This window comes from Euphorbia lathyris, chromosome 3, assembly GCF_963576675.1.
Source record: "Euphorbia lathyris chromosome 3, ddEupLath1.1, whole genome shotgun sequence".
Classification (NCBI taxonomy): Eukaryota; Viridiplantae; Streptophyta; class Magnoliopsida; order Malpighiales; family Euphorbiaceae; genus Euphorbia; species Euphorbia lathyris.
The window spans coordinates 106,056,537-106,079,303 of NC_088912.1; the positions used below are offsets into that span (position 1 = coordinate 106,056,537).

Genomic DNA, 22,767 nt, shown 5'->3' on the forward strand with positions numbered 1-22,767 from the left:
ACTTCTGCAGTACCTTTCATGCAGTTCAAGAAAAACAACTCGAGCTGCCTTAGCTACTAAAAATGTGAATGTAACTCTTGGAGTGGACAATCAGTGGGTCAATGGAGGACAAGTTGAGATTAATAATGATAGATGGCATGAAATTGGAGTTTTATCTCCAAATCAATTGCAAGTGGAAGAACTGAATGCGGGTGCAGTGAGTAACCTTTCTGTTTCAATAAGATCAGTAGCAAATGCTAGGGTGGGTGACATTGTTACTCATTATAGTAGAAAGGCTGAAAACTCGCTATCTGGATATAAGGAAGCCATTCCTCCTAGGGTGTTCTATAGCTTGTTTCCTTCTATACTCATGGTTTACATCCAAGGTCCACCTACAGGTGTTGATTTAATGGTTGAAGGAGTTCAAATTTTCCTAGTAGACCAAGAGGCGAGGTTCAACCATCGGACTCGAAAGTGTGATGTAACCATTAAATTTTCCGGTGTTGATTCTGGTTTGCTTGTTAAAGTACAACAAACAACAAACAGTTTCCCATTTGGTTCATGCATGAGTAGTACGAACATAGATAATGAAGAAATTGAAGCAGTTGTTGGTGCATTGGCAATAAACAAGAGGGAAGCTATGCAAGTATTAGTGAGTCTTCCTCTTTGTGTTGACAGTGATGATGAGAAAAACGGAAGTGCGAGAGGTTTCCGATTGAGCTACTCATCCTATGGAAGTGCAAACAATAGTGATGGCTTGGATAAGGCTGATGATGAAACACATGTTGCCATTGGCGCCAGAGCCTTGTTGACGAATAAAGCACAAACTGTTTTGCTGCAAATACTGAGGAGCACTAAAGATAAGCTTAAGGATGTAGCAATCTCAACAATTGACAATTTCCAAGATCGAGAGAAGGAAACCATTCTGGTTGTGGTTCATGTATTATTGGAGCTTAATGTGACAACAATGGGCAATCCTGTGAAGTTTCAGTGTGTGTGGCAAGTTCAGTTCACTGCTTTCATACATTCTTGGGGACAAGAATGCTCTGAAGGGGAGGATATTGTCACGACTATTAAGGAGTTATTTTAGATATTAATTAGGAGTTAATTGTCTTATTATTTGCTTGTTATTGCTTATTTAGTGGTTATTTCCTATTAGGAGTTTGTTACACAACAACTGTAAAATAGCACATCTGTGTGCTATGGTAACTGCTGCCACGTCAGCATAGCTTTTCCTATTTAGTCTATTCCTTAGGAACTTATCGATTATCATATGAAAATTAATGAAACTTTACTTTCTCTTTCCTTATTCATCTCTTCTCTAAACCCTGCGATTCCTTCTTCTAATCTCTGTTCTTCTCTTTTCTTCTATCCTTCTCTTCCCTATTTCAATTCAGCCCTAATTATTACTACCAGAAATCCCTAACCGTTACAGTTTTGAGCAGAGGCTGAAACATCAGTATTATCACCTAATTTGGGGTCAGAAGGTTCTTTGTCAGCTTGATCTTCTGAGATAAGATCAGAGGCTTTATTTTTCTAATTAAAATTAGAGAAATCCATGAAAAAAGGGAATTATATTGTAATTAGAAAAAAGTTTTCTAAATTGTTCAAAGAGCATTTTACCTTATAAATAGGCTTGTATTTTATATTATTATAATCAAATAAAATCAATGAAAAATATTGAGAAATATTTCATATGAAATTTATCATTTTAATCTCAAAGTAGAAAATAAGTTAATTTAGGATTTTACACTATGCAAGGAATTAACTGTTCTTTAATATTTTTTCTAGTTTAGTTTTCATTTACATAATATTACCTCTAATTTTAATTCATTATATATATATATATATATATATTTCTGATATATTATTACTTTTTTAACTTGGAGAAAATAATTAAAGATAAACCTTAATTTAAAAAATAAAAAATCTAAATAAATAACCTAGCCTAGTACATAGGGCCGGCCCTGGGCCTAGGTTAGGAGTGCGCCGGCCTAGGGCCCAAGGCTGTAAGGGGTTCAAAAATTTTATTAGTTATGAAAAAATATATATCTTATAGAAAACAATATTACATCAAAATTAGTTAAGTGTCCCAGTGGTGAAGCTTGCATTCCTTACCCCAATGAGCCTGTGTTCGATTCCAAACACAAACATGCTTTTTTAGAAATCCTCAAACTAATGATCCTCTTCTGTTTTCGATTCTGGAGAAAGCAAAAAAAAAATTCTAAAATTGTTTTTTTTTTTCAAATATTGTTTTTTTTATTCAAATTCACTTTTTTAAAATCTCAGTTTTATAACATTGCTTTTAAAAACTCATTTACAAATGTTTATTTTAAGACTCTAGTGTATATTTATTAAATTTATAAATTTATGTCAAATAATACTTTAAATTATGTCAAGTGTTTATAAATTAAAAGTTTAAGATATATTTATTAAAGTTTAGAATTTATGAATGGCAAAAAGCATCATTAGGCTCCTGATTTTTCATTTTTTGGTTCATTAAACCCTTGATCTTTTATTTGGATACATTAAGCCACTGATCATTTATTTTTGGTCTCATTAAGCTCTAATTACCAAATTAGTAAGTTGTGAACATTTAATTCTGTTAAAAATACGTTATTAACTTCATCTGTATTTGAAATTATTAAGAAAATATTTTTTACAGTTTGAATTAAGGTTTGTACAGTTTTCCTATAGATATATTACACATCCAAAACTGTTTTCAAACAGTTAAAAAAACACAAAATTTGAATGCATGTATAATGAATAACATTCTGTTAACATAATTAAATGTTCACAACTTACTAATTTGGTCATCGGGGGCTTAATGAGACAAAAAATAAATGATTAGTGGCTTAATATATCCAAATAAAAGATTAAGAGCTTAATGAACCAAAAAATGAAAGATCAGGAGCCTAATGATGCTTTTTGCCTTTATGAATTGAGGTCTAATTTTTTTAAACTAGAGTATTAAATCATACTTTATTTCTTATATATGAAAAATAATGACATTAAAAAGTAATTTTGATGATATGATTCAATTGTACTTTTTGTAACCAATTGTGATATTCATGTAAAAAGCTCTAAAAATTATTTAGTTTATTTTTTTTATCCAAATAAGTTAAATTTCTCTTATGAAAATACTACAAGGGGCAAATGTTATCAAATAATACCACATTAGCCAAATGCTAAAATTTTAGATACCACATGGGTTAAAATAGGAGTTTAATCCATAATTTAAAGAAATTGTGAAACATCTAATACTTTTTTATTTATCATGTATAGAAATACATTTTAAATTTTGTTACGTATAATATTTTTTTTATTAAATGGCCCTTTATTTATTATTCCGCCTAGGGCCCATAGATTATCAGGACCGGCCCTGCTAGTACAAAGTCAATAATAGAAAAGTATTTATTGTTTTTATAAAAAAAACATTTACTATACATGGCTTATCCTTATAATGGATAAGGTATAAAAGATGCCATTTTTCTAACGGTTTACAACAGTTTTACTCTTGTAATATTGAAATAATATATAATAGAGGGTATAGTCTTGATAAATTGACTAATTCAAAAATTTAGTTTGGAAAAGAGTATTATGATCGTTGTTGTAGTAAAAAGACAATAAACATTGCTGATGTCATTCAAGCTTAGAAGCCTACCAAACCTAATGATAGTTTTACTACTTGGAGGAAGAGTTTGAAAGCCTTTAAGGCATTAGGAATAAATGTTGATTTCCTGTAGGAACTGTTGGATCAACACATAAACCTTGCTGCTAAGTCAAGCAAGTGCAAGCAAGTTAAAACTACAAGGGATATTGCATAAGAGGATATGAAAAATCAAGAGAAAAAAAGTAAAAATAAGTAAGTAGTAAACTTCATGATCAGTTGTTGAAGATGAAGGCTGAGAGTGAGGATTATCATAATAGTATATCATAATCCTCAGTCTCAGGCTCCATCTCTAACTACTGCTCATCAAGTCTACTATTTACTTCTTTTTATTCTAATACCTTTTTTCCCTAGATTTTTCATATCATATTCTGCAATATATATTTGTAGTTTTAACTTCCTTGCACTTTCTCGACTTGGCAGCAGGGATTATAAGTAGAGGTTGCAAAATGACACACGACCCGATTACATGACAGGAACACGACACATATTTTTAGTGTTAGTGTTGAGCTTAATAGGTAATGAGTCATTTTTGGGTTGACAAAAAACTGACACGCTAATTTTTGGGTTGGGTTAGTGTTGATATGTGAACCCGAAAACGATACAAAATGACACGGATATTGAAAATTATTATTATATTCTCTTGTGTTTTTTTATGTCACTTTATTAATAAAGATAATAAAATTATAATTATTAATTGCAAATATTGATTTGAATTTCCTAAATTGTTATAAACACATTACATGACCCTCTAACATGATATTATCGAACTTTTCGATAATTATTGTTAGCATATTAATCTAAAAATGATATAAAATGTTTAAAAACAGTACCATATCTTCTTATATTTTTAAGAGTTATTATTAATATATATGCATAACAAAATTACATGTAACCTGAAAACACGACACGAAATCGACACTAACCCGAACAGGTTAACATGACTTTGACACGAAAGTTTTTGGGTTGGGTTTGGGTTTATCCTTTTTGACACGAACCCGAAATGACACGACACGAACACGACTCGAACACGATAATTGCCAGGTCTAATTATAAGGCGATCCAATCGTTCCTGCAGGAAATTAGCATTCATTCCTAATGCCTTGAAGGCTTTCAAACTCTTCCTCCAAGTAGTAAAACTGTCATGACATGTGGTAGGCTTCGAAACTCAAATGACATCAAGAATTTTTATTGTCTCTGCAATTACTCATGAAGTTAGTTTATAGTTAAGACCCCCGAGAAGATTCTTATTAAGATATGTCTTTTACTGTAACAAAGATCACAATACTTTCTTCGCAAGTGTTTGGTTAGCTCTGAGATTATAACTGAAACATTTATTTGAAGGTGGTCGTTTATTTTCACAAAACCTAAAGAGCATTTTTACAAAGCCGTGAGAAGGTTGGGGTGGGTCATTAGATGAGTAAGTCAGTGAAGGGAGCTCATGAGTAATTTGAAGCATCACCTAATAGCTAACTAAACACTTCTGAATAGAGTATTGTGATTGTTGTTGCAGTAAAAAGACATATCTTCATGAGAATCTTTTCGGGGGTCATTGGAGAGACAATAAACATTACTCATGTCATTAAAGCTTGGAAAACTACCACACCGAATTACAGTTTTACTACTTGGAGGAAGAGTTTGAAAGCCTTCAAAACATTACGAATGAATGTTGATTTCATGTAGGAACTATTGGATGGACTTATAAACCTTGCTACCAAGTCGAGAAAGTATGAGGAAGTTAAAACTACAAGAGATATTGCATAAGAGGATATGAAAAATCTAGAGAAAAAAAGTATTGAAACAAAAATAAGTAAGTAGTAAACTTCATGATCAGTTGTTGAAGATGAAGGCTGAAAGTGAGGATTATCATAATAGTATATCATAATCGTCACTCTCAGGCTCCATCTCCAACAACTGCTCATCAAGTCTACTATTTACTTCTTTTTATTCTAATACCTTTTTTCTCTAAATTTTTCACATCATCTCCTGCAATATATATTTGCAGTTTTAACTTCCTCGCACTTTCTCGACTTGGCAGCAGGGATTATAACGTGATCCAATTGTTCCTTTAGGAAATTAACATTCATTACTAATGCCTTGAAGGCTTTCAAACTCTTCCTCCAAGCACTAGTGGAAAAATGATCATTTGCATCGACGCATTTGCATCGGCCCTTTCAAAACGCGATGAAATAGGTTCATTTGCATCGGCCCTTTATTTGGGACCGATGCAAAAGGTTCATTTGCATCGGCCCTTATTAAGGACCGATGCAAATGAACGTATTATTTGCATCGCTCCTTTTAAAAGGCCGATGCAAATAGTAATTCAACTATTATTTGCATCATTTGCATCGGCACCTTAAATAGGACCGATGCAGATAAGTGTATTATTTGCATCGGCCCTTTATAAGAGACCGATGCAATTAGTGTTAGTATGAATTTTAAAAAATTAATAAAATATAAAGGGGTGTTTTGTAATTAATTGAGGCAAATTTATAAATAATGAAAAGATAAGTATAAATTCAGATTTTATTTTAGGGTTACTTTCTCATTTGCAGCCGCCTCCATCTCCTTCTTCTCCTTCTCACAAGACCAAATCCAACCTTCCATGGATGCGCTTTCCACCGTCGGAATCTCAGATAGAGCTCACGTTATCCTTGCTCGGAGACTCTCGAATTTCATAAGAGATTCAGAACGGAAACAGCTCTGACCAAACGCGGATTCTTAGAGACTGTCGATCTAAGTCTCTGAAAGCTCCAGAGTTGAAATAAATATTCTGGTTAGTATTTTCTTTGCTCTTCTACTTTTCAATTCTTATAATTTCATCATCTGAACATACACTTGCTCATACTTTGCTTTATATAGATTGGTTGAGGTTTTAATTGAACTGAATTTCTTTCTTGTTGATTTCAATTTCAGATGTTGAGTGTGATGAGAGGATCCGAATTGATCTTCTCTGTAATAGTATTACTTCTAGCTTTTCTTCAAGAAGCAAGTTGACATGGAGTTCAGCCACTCTCTAGGATTGCTATATATGAGACAATATATTCTCTTGATGACAATGGTTCTATCAAAGCCTCTCCTACGATTCTCGGATTGAAAGTAAGCTTCAATTGCTCCACTTTAGTGTCATTATTAAGCTTCCACGAGTTTTAGTTTGATTAAAAGAGGGATTTTATTTTTTGCATTTTTTGAAAGACTGAAATGAGGAGTGAGGAGCCTTTAAGTATGACTAAGTCCCTAACAAGATTATCTCAATTAGAATACCTATGGTTTAAACCAGAAAAAAGAATAAATAAATGAAATGCCATTTACTTCACTTTTGCATTGAAGGAACTCAATTATGAGCAGTTTAGGCAAGGTATTTGGGCAAATTTAATTTAAGATTGATAAACTTGGTTGCTGACAGATTTCCAAAATATGAGTGGCAATTAAGCTTGATAAACTTGGTTTCAAGTTGATTATTTGGTAATTTACTATTTCAGTTCAACATTAATCCACAACGTCTTTGGTTTTCAAGTTAATTATAAGTTTAACAAGAATTTCTAATGTACTTTTTTGGTGATTGGAATTTTGAGTCTTGTTATATCTTAGTGATAGGAATTAGTAAGCTAATAGGTAATTGTTTTCTGTTGTTGATTCATGTTTTCAAGGATGCCTTTGTGATAAACTATCAAGTGAAAGTGTGACTACCATTTTTTGAAGCTTAAAACTAACCCAAGAGCCTTCGAATCTTTCATACTGAAAAAGTTTCTTTAATATACATATCATCAATTTGATTAGAATTTAGATAAATTAACAGTAGACTGTGAACTTATGAGTATCAAAGAAGATCTCTGCCCATCTTCCTCTTGCAGGGCAAATGTTTCTAAAGAAGATGTTAAAACTCGAGGTTGACTTGTTTGGTGTTGTGTATAGGGCATTGAAAACTCGAGGAAACACACTCAAATATGATCTTCCATTCATCTTTCATTGGGCCAGCATCTGCCGTCAATAAAGGACGCATGGCTCGTTATCTTGCAAACAAATGCTCCATCTCATCTCGAATGGATTGCTTTGCTGGTAAATTCTATCATGTTGGTTGGTAAATCCTACTTGTTTTTAGTCTTTTGAGCCGTCAAAATTGACATTTGTTCCTTGTTGCCTTATAGACAGCAGCTCTAGCATTTTGGGAGAGAAACTGAGAGAACAAGTTGAGGAGCGACTTGATTTCTTTGACCAAGATCAAAATTGCCACCCCTAGTTGACCAAGCTCAGCTCACTTAGGGTCTATTTGTTTTGATTGAGCTATTTTGTTCACTTCATTCTTTCCAGTTATATTCGACCAAAATCATCTCACTTAGGGTCTTTGATTCCATTGCCTAAAACACTATATCAACTCGCTAATCAGTTATTCATTTTCCATGCTATTGAATTTCTGAGTAATTGATTTGGATTGGTATTTGGATATTCATTTATGAGGATTTTGGCTGAATTTCTAATTGGGAGTATTTATGCAATCAAACTTTGTGGATAAGGTTGAATGCTTTCTCCAAGAAGATGCTCAGTTCTGTTCTCTCCAAAATGAATGAGCAGCAATTGGGCATAATCTCTTCCTGGGATTTCAAATTTTTCTTTATGAGGAGTAGGCCATTGACCACAAAATGTTGATTTTGCAGGGGTACATGGAATGAAGCAAAGAGGGTAGAAGGATTAAATAATATTAACATAGTTCATGCATCAGCATCGGGTGTTGTCTCTGCAGCAATTGGGGATGATCACACATTGTGGGTTTCGGGCAAGTCTAAGCGAGGCCAGCTTGGTCTTGGGAAAGGAATCACTGAGGCCTTCACTCCTACAAGAGTTGAGGCACTTTCTGGAGAAAAGATAGTTCAGGTAAACACTAGAATGTGTTTACATGCTTCAAATCTGATGCAGATATAGCAGGTTTAAAGTATTCTCAACTTCGAAACAGGTATCATTGGTTGGGGGCATGCTCTTGCTTAAAATGGTAAGTTGGCCTTGTATTAATTGGTAGCTTAGATGAATGAATAAGAATGTCTTGATTGTTCAGAATGTTCTTTTGCAGCTCGCAGTTTCTTCCCAAAGCATATCAGAAGCTGATGATCGATGAGGATTCGAACATTATCGACTTCTATCCTAATGGTAAGGCCTCTTTGAAATAGTCTTAGCTTTTCTTTCTATTTTCTTTGAGTTTCTTAGTAGTTTCTGTTCTATATGGACAGAGTTCGATGTTGATACAAATGGAATGCGGTTTATATGGCAAGTTTGCAGATACATTCACTTAACATGTTAATTGATTCAGTCCTGATACTAATTCATCTATCGTGTTATGAAAGGCAAAATCTAAGCTTCCCTTTATAGATGAAGAACTGCTTTGGATTAGACCCGAAAAGCACAGAAGGAAATTGAGGTATATGACTAGTTCTTCTACAAGTATACATGTAACCATTGATTCATCCTGATTGCTAATTCTGCATGAGCATGAAGCATAAAGAAATATGGAGAATGTTGATAAGATTTTCATGAGAAGATCAAACATGTCGGACTCGCTGTTATTGCCACTTGTTTCAAACTTGGATCCCGTGTTAGCTTATTTTTTAATTAATCTTTTGTATCTTGCAAATTTTGATTAGAAATTCAGAATCTCTCGTAAATAGGTTATATTTATACTTTCATGTAAATGAATATTATATAAGTATTCTTTTCTTGTTTTCTTCCTATTATTGATATCCTATAGAGCTCCATTCAATCCAAATTTTCTTCGTAGGATATTGAAATTAAATTCTGGAAAAATAATTTAATTTATTTGTAAATTAATTAATTATTTGCATCGGTCCTTACAAGGGCCGATGCAAATGATATAATCATTTGCATCGGCCCTCAAATATGGCCGATGCAAATGATACAATCATTTGCATCGGCCCTTGTAAGGACCGATGCAAATAAGCAATCATTTGCATCGGCCGTAGTAAGGGGCCGATGTAAATGATTGTGTCATTTAACGTAGTTGACATATCATTTGCATCGGCCCTTTATAAAGGGCCGTTGCAATAGAGGTGGCATTTGCGTCGGCCTCTTTAAGGGGCCGATGCAAATGACGCCGACGCAATTGCATTTGCGTCGAGGGCTTTTGCATCGCGCTGCGGCCGATGCAAAAGGCCCAAAACGGCCGATGTAAATGGCCCTTTTTCCACTTGTGAAGTAGTAAAACTGTCATGAGGTGTGGTAGGCTTCGAAACTCGAATGGCATCAAGAATATTTATTGTCTCTACAATTACTCATGATGTTAGTTTATAGTTAAAACCCCCGAAAAGATTCTTATTGAGATATGTCTTTTTACTGCACAAAGATCACAATACTTTCATTGTAAGTGTTTGGTTAGCTCTCAGCTTATAATTGAAACATTGCTAATGTCATTTAAGCTGGCAAGCCTACCAAGCCTAATGACAGTTTTACTACTTGGGGGCAAAGTTTGAAAGCTTTCAAGGCATTAGGAATGAATGTTGATTTACTGTAGGAACTATTGGATCGACTTATAAACCTTGCTGCCAAGTCGAGAAAGTACGAGGAAGTTAAAACTACAAGAGATATTGGATAAGAGGATATGAAAAATCTAGAGAAAAAGTATTGGAACAAAAATAAGTAAGTACCCGACTTCATAATAAGTTGTGGATGATAGAGGTTGAGAGTGAGGATTATCATAATAGTATATCATAATCCTCACTCTCAAGCTTCATCTCCAACAAGTGTTCATGAAGTCTACTACTTACTTCTTGTTATAATACATTTTTTCTCTAGATTTTTCATATCCTCTTTTACAATATATTTTTGCAGTTTTAACTTCCTCGTACTTTCTCGACTTAGAAGCATGGATTATAAGTTGATCTAGTCGTTCATGTAGGAAATTAGAATTCATTCCTAATGCCTTGAAGGCTTTCAAACTCTTCCTCCAAGTAGTAAAATTGTCATGAGGTGTGGTAGGCTTCGAAACTCGTATGACATCAACAATTTTTCTTGTCTCTGCACTTACTGATGATGTTAGTTTATAGTTAAAACCCCCGACAAGATTCTTATTAAGATATGTCTTTTTACTGCAACAAAGATCATAATACATTCGTTGGAAGTGTTTGGTTAGCTCTCAGTTTATAATTGAAACATTACTGATGTCATTCAAGCTTGGAATCCTACCAAGCCTAATGACAGTTTTACTACTTCGAGGAAGAGCTTGAAAGCTTTCAAGACATTAGGAATGAATGTTGATTTCCTATAGGAACTATTGGATGGACTTATAAACCTTGCTGCCAAGTCGAGAAAGTACAAGGAAGTTAAAACTACATGAGATATTACATAAGAGGATATGAAAAATCTAGAGAAAAAAAGTATTGGAACAAAAATAAGTAAGTAGTGGACTTCATAATCAGTTGTTGAACATGGTGGCTGAGAGTGAGGATTATCATAATAGTATATCATAATCCTCACTCTCAAGCTTCATCTCCAACAACTGCTCATAAAGTCTACTATTTACTTCTTGTTATAATACCTTTTTTCTCTAGATTTTTCACATCATCTCCTGCAATATATATTTGCAGTTTTAACTTCCTCGCACTTTCTCGACTTGGCAGCAGGGATTATAAGGTGATCCAATCGTTCCTTCAGGAAATTAGCATTCATTACTAATGCCTTGAAGGCTTTCATACTCTTCCTCCAAGTAGTAAAACTGTCATGAGGTGTGGTAGGCTTTGAAACTCGAATGACATCAAGAATATTTATTGTCTCTGCAATTACTCATGATGTTAGTTTATAGTTAAAACCCCCGAGAAGATTCTTATTAAGATATGTCTTTTTACTGCACAAATATCACAATACTTACGTTGGAAGTGTTTGGTTAGCTTTCAGCTTATAATTGAAACATTGCTAATGTCATTTAAGCTGGCAAGCCTACCAAGCCAAATGACAGTTTTACTACTTGGAGGAAAAGTTTGAAATCTTTCAAGACATTAGAAATGAATGTTGATTTACTGTAGGAACTATTGGTTCGACCTATAAATCTTGCTGCCAAGTCGAGAAAGTACGAGGAAGCTAAAACTACAAGAGATATTAGATAAGAGGATATGAAAAATCTAGAGAAAAAAAGTATTGGAACAAAAATAAGTAAATAGCGAACTTCATAATAAGTTGTGGAAGATGGAGGCTAACAGTGTGGATTATCATAATAGTATATCATAATCCTCACTCTCAAGCTTCATCTCCAATACCTGCTCATAAAGTCTACTACTTACTTCTTGTTATAATACCTTTTTTCTCTAGATTTTTCATATCCTCTTCTATAATATATTTTTGCAGTTTTAACTTCCTTGTAATTTCTCGACTCGGAAGCCGGGATTATAAGTTGATCCAATCGTTGCTACAGGAAATTAGCATTCATTCCTAATGCCTTGAAGGCTTTCAAACTCTTCCTCCAAGTAGTAAAACTGTCATGAGGTGTGGTAGGCTTCGAAACTCGAATGACATCAACAATTTTTGTTGTCTTTGCAATTACTCATGATGTTAGTTTATAGCCAAAACCCCCGAGAAGATTCGTATTAAGATATGTGTTTTTACTGCAACAAAGATCACAATACTTTCGTTGGAAGTGTTTGGTTAGCTCTCAGCTTACAATTGAAACATTGCTGATGTCATTCAAGCTTGGAATCCTACCAAGCCTAATGACAATTTTACTACTTGGAGGAAGAGCTTGAAAGCTTTCAAGACATTAGGAATGAATGTTGATTTCCTGTAGGAGCTATTGGATGGACTTATAAACCTTGCTGCCAAGTCAACAAAGTACAAGGAAGTTAAAACTACATGAGATATTACATAAGAGGATATGAAAAATCTAGAGAAAAAAAATATTGGAACAAAAATAAGTAAGTAGTGGACTTCATAATCAGTTGTTGAAGATGGAGGCTGAGAGTGAGGATTATCATAATAGTATATCATAATCCTCACTCTCATGCTTCATCTCCAACAACTGCTCATAAAGTCTACTACTTACTTCTTGTTATAATACCTTTTTTCTCTAGATTTTTCATATCCTCTTCTACAACATATTTTTGCAGTTTTAACTTCCTCGTACTTTCTAGCAGGGATCATAAGTTGATCCAATCGTTCATGTAGGAAATTAGCATTCATTCTGAATGCATTGAAGGCTTTCAAACTCTTCCTCCAAGTAGTAAAACTGTCATGAGGTGTGGTAGGCTTCGAAACTCGAATGACATCAACAATTTTTATTGTCTTTGCAATTACTCATGATGTTAGTTTATAGTTAAAACCCCCGAGAAGATTCTTATTAAGATATGTCTTTTTACTACAACAAAGATCACAATACTTTCGTTGGAAGTGTTTGGTTAGCTCTTAGCTTATAATTGAAACATTGCTGATGTCATTCAAGCTTGGAATCCTACCAAGCCTAAATACAGTTTTACTACTTGGAGGAAGAGCTTGAAAGCTTTCAAGACATTAGGAATGAATGTTGATTTCCTGTAGGAACTATTGGATGGACTTATAAACCTTGCTGCCAAGTCGAGAAAGTACAAGGAAGTTAAAACTACAAGAGATATATTGCATAAGAGGATATGAAAAATCTAGAGAAAAAAGTATTGGAACAAAAATAGTAAGTAGTGGACTTCATAATCAGTTGTTGAAGATGGAGGCTGAGAGTGAGGATTATCATAATAGTGTATTATAATCCTCACTCTCAAGCTTCATTTCCAACAACTGCTCATAAAGTCTAGTACTTACTTCTTGTTATAATACATTTTTTCTCTAGATTTTTCATATCCTCTTCTACAATATATTTTTGCAGTTTTAACTTCCTCTTACTTTCTCGACTTGGAAGCTGGGATTATAAGTTGATCCAATCGTTCCTGCAGGAAATTAGCGTTCATTCCTAATGCCTTGAAGGCTTTCAAACTCTTTCTCCAAGTAGTAAAACTATCATGAGGTGTGGTAGGCTTCGAAACTCGAATGACATCAAGAATTTTTATTGGCTCTGCAGTTACTCATGATGTTATTTTATAGTTAAGACCCCTGAGAAGATTCTTTATTAAGATGACTTTTTAATGTAAGAAAGATCACAATACTTTCTTCGAAAGTGTTTGTTTAGCTCTAAGCTTATAACTGAAACATTCATTAGAAGGTGGTCGTTTATTTTCACAAAACCTAAGGAGCATTTTTTCAAAGTTGTGAGAAGGTTGGGGTGGGTCATTAGACGAGTGAGTCAATGAAGGGAGCTCATGAGTATTTTGAAGCATCACCTTCCTCCATTTTTTTTGCTGATACCACCTTCTGTTCTAGCTAGAAGATGCTCAAATTGAAGATTTTCGATAAAATATTTCCGTTTCTACTGGATAGATGCTATGAACAATAATATAATTGATATGTGGTTAAGGTGATAGATTTTAAAAATTTGCCAATTTCGCTTCCATTCCATAAAAAATGGGTTGGTAAAAATAAGGGATGTCTACTAACTACAATCAATCTCTACAACAATTAAATAGATACAGATAGTGATGTGTAATATATGTCTTTCAGTGTCACACTATAACTATTGTCACAAAGGATTGATATAATCTATACTATATATAATTATGGAAGCAGAGAGAAAATAAGGAAGTTGTTTAGAGATGGTTTTTACTTACGTGGCAACATACAAATAATTTAGCTTTTTCTCCCAAATGTATCGTTATGAACTTATGATATATATCCTTCTCTTCCATTTAATTAGAAAAACGTTTTCATGTCTTTTCAGATCCTCCTCTGCCCCATTGAATATCAACCAAATTCATTGTTTCGGTTTCTAATTTCCCATCTGATCTTTCAACTTCTCCTCATTACAGAAACGTAAACAGAAGGTACCCTCTCAAGCACTATATATTTTGCCAATTTGCCTAGGGATTCAAACAGTATTGAATTGAATTACGGTTGAGATGTCAAAGTCGAGCAAGGAGGATGAGAGTTGAGTCCGTGAGATCGACAATCTTTTTTCCCCTATTTGTATGGATGCTTGGATCAATAGTGGTTTGCATTGTAAATAACTCTGATTTAATGTCATTCACTTGATTCCATTTATGGTTACCAGGTTTGAGGATTCATGTTCTTTCTATTGACATATATATTTTGTGACTGCTAAACTTGAATACCAAAAAGTCATTGCGATTAACTTGAATACTCATTTTGTGACTGCTAAATTATTTAAGCTAACTTTCCTTATACTGATTTTGCAGCAAGAGCTGCTCCTGATGCATGACAGTCTCAATTTGTAATGTCCATTAATTCTCCATAATTAACTAGCGTTTCTGATCAAACAATAGTTGATTAGTACGGCCAAATCTTTGTTTCAGTGTTGGTAATTTATACTCGAGAGATCCTTTCTTTATATTTCATGTAGGTATAGTTGATATTACAGCTAGGCGAGCAAACTCCATACTACTGGGCTTCAATTCATCCTTGGAAGTATTAAGTGATCATTATAAATGTATTCATTCTTTTTCCTCTTTCACTACAAAGAGTAGTTTATGATTATTTGAATAAAATAAATCTAGAACCACTTCATTCTTTTCTTGCTAATTTCTGGAAAAAAGATTTTGAGTTCTAAAGGTTTATTTGACATCTTTATCTTTCTTGCAACTTTCATGAATTGCTTAATGTTCGAGTTTACTTAAAAATTATTCAGCATCTATTGTAATTTGTAACTAAAATTTTGTGATCCTCATTGTAGTTGTCAAGCACGACCTAACTGCACTAGCCAAATGTGGCAAAGACAATCATATTTGTCTTTCTATCTATTGCGTCAATTATGTTAACAAAACAAAGTGAAATAAAAACCTTTTGAATTTACATTCGCTTGCAAATTTGGTAATACATTCTAAGTCACTCAATTTGTAGAGCTCGATATTGTTGTTTCACAATTTGTAGTGTTAACTTGAAACATTATCCAACAACATTTTTTATATAGGATTTTCGCTACTTATAAATATATGTTCAAATCAGAGGAATGTTCAAGGATGTGAAATAGGAATAATATATACAAATAATAATAATAAGAAAATTAAACACAATATTTTAATTATTAATTATAAAATTAGTTAAATAAGATTATATATCCCACGCAACGCGCGGGTCTTCGACTAGTTAATATACATTAGCAGAGCATTATCTCTCTTTTCAAAAAAATTTATCTATGAATTTCAATGCATATTATGAAAAAAATTATTTTTTTCTATATTAATAAAGTTTAATTAATATTTTATTTATGAAAATTTAGTTAGTACTTAAACTTTAAAAACAACTCTATCAAAAAAAACTTTTAAAACAACAAAAAAAATTTAAAGATCTAATAAATGTATTTTAAGTTTAATTATAAAATATAAAATTTGAATTTATTAATTTAATATCTCAAAATATTAGAATTTTTTATCAATATTTTACAATGTTAGTATTTTTTTTTTTGAATCTCAATGTTAGTATTTTTTTAAAACATACGTTTCTATGTAAATTTTCCTAATTAACATAATTATTAAGCCTAAATGATATTATTATTGGGCGTCAGTTAAGAATTTTAGCTAACATTTATTTTGAAGAAAAATTCTTATTTTCTAAGAAACTCAAAACAAACAAAAAGTTACTATATATACATTGAAAAGATTTTTGTTTGCTATAATGAAAGATTTAATAACTAAATTTAAAAGAATAAATAAAAATAATAATGTGTTAGTTTACCTAATTTAGGACAACCTAGTCTATAACGGGCCTTCAGTAAAGAAAGTAGGTCCACATCAGCAAATAAAATAGATCTGTAGTTACTAGTTGATTCTACTCACCAATATCAGAAACCTTCAAAATTTTTAAGAAATTTGGTAATTCCAAAATAACAATGTCATTAATAATAATCTGTCTCAATATCTGTAGATCAAGCCTTTAAATAAGTAAAACAAGTCTTAAATTGCCGAGAGAATTCGAAAAATAAAAGGACAAATTAGAAAACACCTAAAAGCAAAGGGTTTTAGAGATCGAATTTGGCTAAAAAAAGCCGAAACCTCAGATCAAAGCGGTGAGTTTTGCTTGCTACTTGACAGTATACAAACAAGACTGCATAATACAGTTACTCACATGGAAAATGTTATCCAGTATATTATACAGTATAAAATCAGACATATAACGATTAGACAAATTTACTTAAGAGCAGCAGTATACAGTATAAAATTAGTAAGATAGTAAGAAGCAATCATTTTTAGATGAATACCTTTCCTTCCCATATCTTCAGGATTTCCGATCGTGGTTATCTTTGAACGATGATAGCCCGATAATCAATTCTTGAGGTTCTGTCACTTCTATCACCATATTAATTTAATCCAGTAATTCTATAAATTATATATAAAAAAACTGGAATCCGTTGTAAGTTTTTTGAAATGTGTTGCCGGAAAATCAAGAAAAAGATAAAGAAGTGAGGAATGAGAGGAGGAGGAGGAATGGGTTTCTTGCTTAAATTGTTTAAGTAGAAGTGAGAATCGGTTGGCTTTGAAGAGATTAGAATATTTTTCATATGAACCTGATGAATGGTCTATGGGACAAAGATCTAATTATATAGAGAGATGAGAGGTGCAATGAGGGTTTTGAGGGTTGCAGATTCTTAAAGGGGCATAAGAGAAGAGAGAAAATGAATAATTAATTTGTGGACATTTTTTCTTAAAGAGAATAAGGAAATTATTGTGATTTGCGGAAAAAACTACAAAATTTAAAAATATATAAATTGTCTAATTAATTAGAATAAGCAAATTAATGTGAGTTAAGGATACAAAAATTATCTAATTAATTAGAATGCATGATTTACTGAAATTAGAATAATTGAAATATATAACTAAATAATTAACCATATCATATTGGAAAGTAATGTATGTTACATAGAAATTCATAAAAAGGAAATTCGACTATAAATGGGAACAATTAATTTGTGGAGATTTTTCCTAAAGACTCTAAGGAAATTATTGTGAATTGCAGAGAAAGCTATAAAATTTAAGGATACAGCTTGTCTAATTAATTAGAATATGGAATATATTGTGAGTTTTTTTTGAAGAAAAAATTATTGTGAGTTAAGGATATAGAAATTGCCTAATTAATTAGACTGCATGATTTTAGTGAAAGTAGAATAATTTAATATATAATGATAACAACCCAAATTATTCTTGAATAAGGAATAAGGGAAAATTAATAGAAATAATGGCAAACCATTATTCATTCTAAAAGAGATATTTATGCATGATTAATGTGGAATTAATGATAATTAATGTAGGGACGAATATGCAAATAATGAGGAAAAGGAAGGAGTCTCTAGCATTATGCCACGCCACGTGGACCATGGCGAGATACGCCATAACGAGATACGTCCGATGAGAGCGAGTAGTGGAGACCCGACATAGCTCTCAAGGAGAGCGTACATACGCCTTGACGGATCAAAGAATATGAAAAGGCGCCTTTATTACCATCCATGAATGGGAATAAATACAATTAAATGGTAATTAATAGCCATTAAAGGGGAATAAAGACTTGACTGTTCGAATACCTCAACTCTGAGGGTTTCAATGCTAAATGCTGGGATTAATGGAGAATTGATAGCAATTAAAGATGAGTAATGACACAACTCTTCACCTGCTTCCCCATTAATGCTGAAGGTTACAAAAACCTATATAAATACCCCAGCTTCCTAGGATCAAAGGTACACTTACTGATTCTCTACTTTTGTGCTTACATTTTATTCTCAGAAATATTACTGACTTTGGCATCGGAGTGTCCCCAGCCGATCCCAACGGCGCCTCACATGGAAGTGCTCCGATCAAGGATTTTTCCCCAAGTTATCATATAACTAAATAATTAACCATATCTAGCAAGAAATATTAATATATTGAGTAAATAATTATAAAGTTCTAATATTTTTTACTTTTTTTTTGAAACAAACCCAGAAATATCATTGAATAAGTTCAGTTGTAACCCCCTCACTAAGATCACATGATATCTCACACAATATCAGTTATAGACATGCTTTCAATTCTCAATCATATAAACTTCAATCTCATATAAACTCTACATATTATACATAAGAGAAAGCATTTACAATTTACAATACACGTTTAAGTCATTATCCTACATAGAGGATTTACAAAACAAAAGTACATCACAAGACTCCAAAATGCGTAGATGAGAATGGACTGACACTGCCGGTGCGACCTTAAGCAAGAAGAACTCCACCTAACCTGTAAAATCTGTTGGCAAGGGGTGAGCTGCCTACTCAATAAACATATTATGCATATATGTATATACAAAAGTAATGTAAAGAGCACAAATCAAAATATATCATCAGTACCAAGTTAGAATTTTCAATAGAAAGATATTCACTTGTTTCACTTAGTATAGTAATACTTATTTTAGAAAGGCCTTACTGTACTTAGACAATATATATAAAATGGTCCTTGGGCCCAATCTGTATTCCGACTCACTAAATTCAGAATACAATCATCTGTGCTACGGAGGAGTTAAGCTCAACTCACGTACTCATATATCTCAACACATGTGCTTCCGGCTCACAATATTCGGATAGCACTCTCAACTTGGACCATTTCACATATCCATCTAAGCAAGCTCATATTCATTTATAATCCAACCATTATCCAGTTCCACTATGTGCACAAGGCTCAACATGCCACATTTACTCATAACACTGCAACATACTCAATCATATCACTTTCGTATCAATCACAATGTATCACAGACACTCAAACATTATCCACATCATTCACATCAGATTCAACCACATCTCACACTCAACAAGTTACAAGCCACAATACATTCATACACATATATAAGCAATATGCTTACCGTCACACTCAGTTCGATCTATTCTACACGATCAGGTGTGCATTCAATTGCACCTTATCCTCCTAATGTCACATAACATTTATACAATTAGTCTTAACATAAACTTAATGAAAATATAAACTAATGAATGCTATATGATTTACAAGACACTAACTCCACAAAGTTCATGCAATCTAATCCTTTTATCTTAGATCATCACATGACCTACTTGCACACATTCTGCCACAACTCTCTCTATATAAATCCAAATGCCCTGTTTCTTGAACCTACTAAAACTAGACATATATGGGTATAACATATCCAAAATTTACATTAATATCACTTTTACACAATATATGGAATGCAAAATGATTCTGTCCTGTTTCCAGCCAAGAAACAGACTACCTAGATTTGCATCTGCCATAATTCACTCAACCTAGCTCACACTAAACACAATGGATTGCCAAATCCTTTTACAGAAATATACTCCAAGTAGTTAGGAACACTTTTGTATAAAGAACCTTTCTCAAATTCGGAATCTAAGGTCCTCAAAATGTTACATCAACATGGCTACCTCACATGACATTCAATTTCGATGCAGTCATGTTCCATCTAGGTTTTCTTCATCTATATATGGAATTAAAGTCCCATAGTTTACAGAGGGTTTCATAAGATATATAGGAACATAGTTTATTCTTTATGTATCTTCAAATTCGAACAATATCAAGATGAAAAACATGCTCCAAGATGACTGAAAGTAGTACCATATATTTCTGTTTACGGCACTTGATACATATCTTTCATTTGGATAGCCTATAACCACTTTAAACAACACCAAAACTCAAGAAACTCAATCAAAACTCATCCACAACAAATCCTATGATCATACCTAGGTATTTCAGAATATAAAACTCATAGAAAACAAGCTAAAACAGCATACTAACCTTCAACCTGTGTCTATCACCTAGTATGCTTCCTAACTTGACTTGTTTGGCTTGAAAATGGAAGAAATTTGAAGATTTTTCTTTGGAGGATGTTAGGGTATGAAAAAGGAAGGTTTGATGAAGCTTTGGTCGAAAATGTGGCTGAATATCATAAGGATTGAGTTGTGCACATCCTTTGTAAAATGAAGAGGTGTATTTTGTCTTAATATTGGGGTGACACCTCGTGCTTACTCACAAACCTCAAATTCATCCCTCCTAAAGTGTAAGTTAATAAATTTAGGACATATGAATTCATTCACTCATTCATTTAAGTCCTAACTCAATTAACCAATCGTTACATCTTAACGACTCATTAATCACCTACTAATCGCACGGTAATCGCATTATGCATACGAAACTTCTACTGACAATGAGATGAATCTAAAATGTATGTATTCAATTATGAAAACATATATGAATGTGGGAAGACTCATATGTTAGGGTTTTAGGGATGTTACAGTTCTTCCCCCCTTAAAGAATTTCGTCCTCGAAATTCACTTACCAGAAGCTTCAAATAGGTAAGGATATTGTGTCCTCATATTTTCTTCTACCTCCCAAGTTGCCTCATCAAGTGTTTGATTATGACTCCATCTCACCTTAACCATTGGAATTTCACGGTTTCTGAGTCATTTCATTTCTCGTCCCAAAATCTCTAAAGGTTGCTCATGAATAGTCAAGTCTGTGTTCACTATTGCAATCCCAGGTTCAGGAATCATATGACTTGGGTCTGATCTATATCTTCTCACTAGTAGAAAAATGGCCATTTTCATCGACCTATTTGCATCGGCCCTTATAAAATGTGATGCAAAAGGTCCATTTGCATCGGCCCTTTATTTGGGGCCGATGCAAATACCATAACATTTAGTATTTGCATCGGCCCCTTAACAGGGCCGATGCAAATAGCTGTATTATTTGCATCGACCCTTTCAGGAAGGCCGATGCAAATATCAATTGAGTTATTTGCATCGGCCACTTTATAGGGACCGAGCATACTTCCCATTTGACAACTATCAGAAAAAACTCACTTATGATCCTACTTTCGCTGCTCCAATTGCTTTAGCGAGAACCGCTGTCTATGTATATAGGAACTCTTTTCCGGGAACCTCGTGGGAGACTAGTCGAATCAAGCAATACAAGCGCTGGAGTCAGTGGGCTTTTTTTTTCATCTACTCAGCTTCGCTACTTTAGCATGGCTGGAATAAAGTTTCCAAAAAACCTGCATCGGTGCTTTATAAGCGACCGATGCAAATAGTGCTAATATAAATGTTTAGAAATTAATACAGCATTGAGGAGGGTATTTGTAATTAATTGGGATCATTTTGTAAATATAAAAATTTGGATTTTAGGGTTATTATTTCTCATTTGCACCGCCACCCATCGGCCTCTTCTCCTTCTCAAAAGATCTAACCCCATCTCCATAGAAGGCTGCGTTTTCCACCTCATTCTCTTCTCGGTTCTTCTTCTAGTCGACCTTGAGTCTCCTCCTGTCAACCGTGGTAGAATACAGTTAATTTACCTCTCTCGATTTGTCTCTTTTCTCTTCAACTCCACTCCGAGACCGATTCCTCGTTAATTTATCTCTCTCTTTTTTCTCCATTTATCGTCCTCGTGAGACTGCTGCTGATTATTAGATCCAGGGGTGAGATTTGTGAAAAACGAGTCGAAAGAAGTTGGTGACTCGAATGACCGCAGAGCAGGGAGGTTTGCTGCGAAACGGGGAGTGGATGAAGGTGAGAATGGCTCTAATTTGGGGATTTTGGAGAGAAGGATGTTAGAATCGTTGTCGGCGCTGGAAAGGGATAACCTAGACCCATTTACACTCAGTGTTCGTTCCTCTTCTCTCCACCACACCTCTGTTCCTTTTCCTCCTTAAATCTGGCCACACTCGGTTGACTTGTCCCTCTTGTGGTGTTTTTGAATCAGGTATGGGGTTTGATTTGCTGGAATTCATTTTTGTTATGTTTGGTATTCAATTGTTTGTTTTTGTTTTCATGTAACAATGCTTCACTACCAAGTTCAAGCAGTGGAATTCATTGAATAATATCTACTAGTTTGTGTTGAGCTGTCTAATATTTGACTGACTTATTTGAAACCATCAATCTCTGTAATCTTTTCAAGCTTATGGAATGATTGGAGAAGAAAGATGGCGAAACTTCCTTATTCTTTCACTGTCAATTTTCGCCACCATGTCGAGCTTTTGTTGCTAATGTGCTGGGTAATAATTCAGACCGAAGCACAATCTGGGAC

General features: G+C 33.5%; 1 protein-coding gene across 7 annotated transcripts; it reads left to right on the forward strand.

Moving 5' to 3' along the window:
• Positions 1 to 6,216: 6,216 nt before the first annotated feature.
• Positions 6,217 to 15,247, forward strand: LOC136221574 (uncharacterized). 7 transcript variants are annotated; one of them, XR_010685182.1, is made up of 10 exons: positions 6,217 to 6,425; positions 6,566 to 6,748; positions 7,565 to 7,708; positions 8,305 to 8,521; positions 8,601 to 8,636; positions 8,715 to 8,791; positions 8,872 to 9,059; positions 14,439 to 14,541; positions 14,914 to 14,948; positions 15,078 to 15,247. XR_010685182.1 is itself a non-coding variant. In XM_066008945.1 (7 exons), exons 3-6 carry the CDS (start codon positions 7,674 to 7,676, stop codon positions 8,757 to 8,759), a joined length of 333 nt encoding a protein of 110 aa, XP_065865017.1. In that variant the 5' UTR covers positions 6,217 to 6,425; positions 6,566 to 6,748; positions 7,565 to 7,673; the 3' UTR covers positions 8,760 to 8,791; positions 8,872 to 9,363. The 7 variants fall into 7 exon arrangements, 2 of the variants coding, with proteins under 2 accessions (XP_065865017.1, XP_065865018.1); XR_010685180.1 differs by having other exon boundaries at positions 14,439 to 14,948; XR_010685181.1 differs by having other exon boundaries at positions 14,914 to 15,247.
• Positions 15,248 to 22,767: the final 7,520 nt, after the last annotated feature.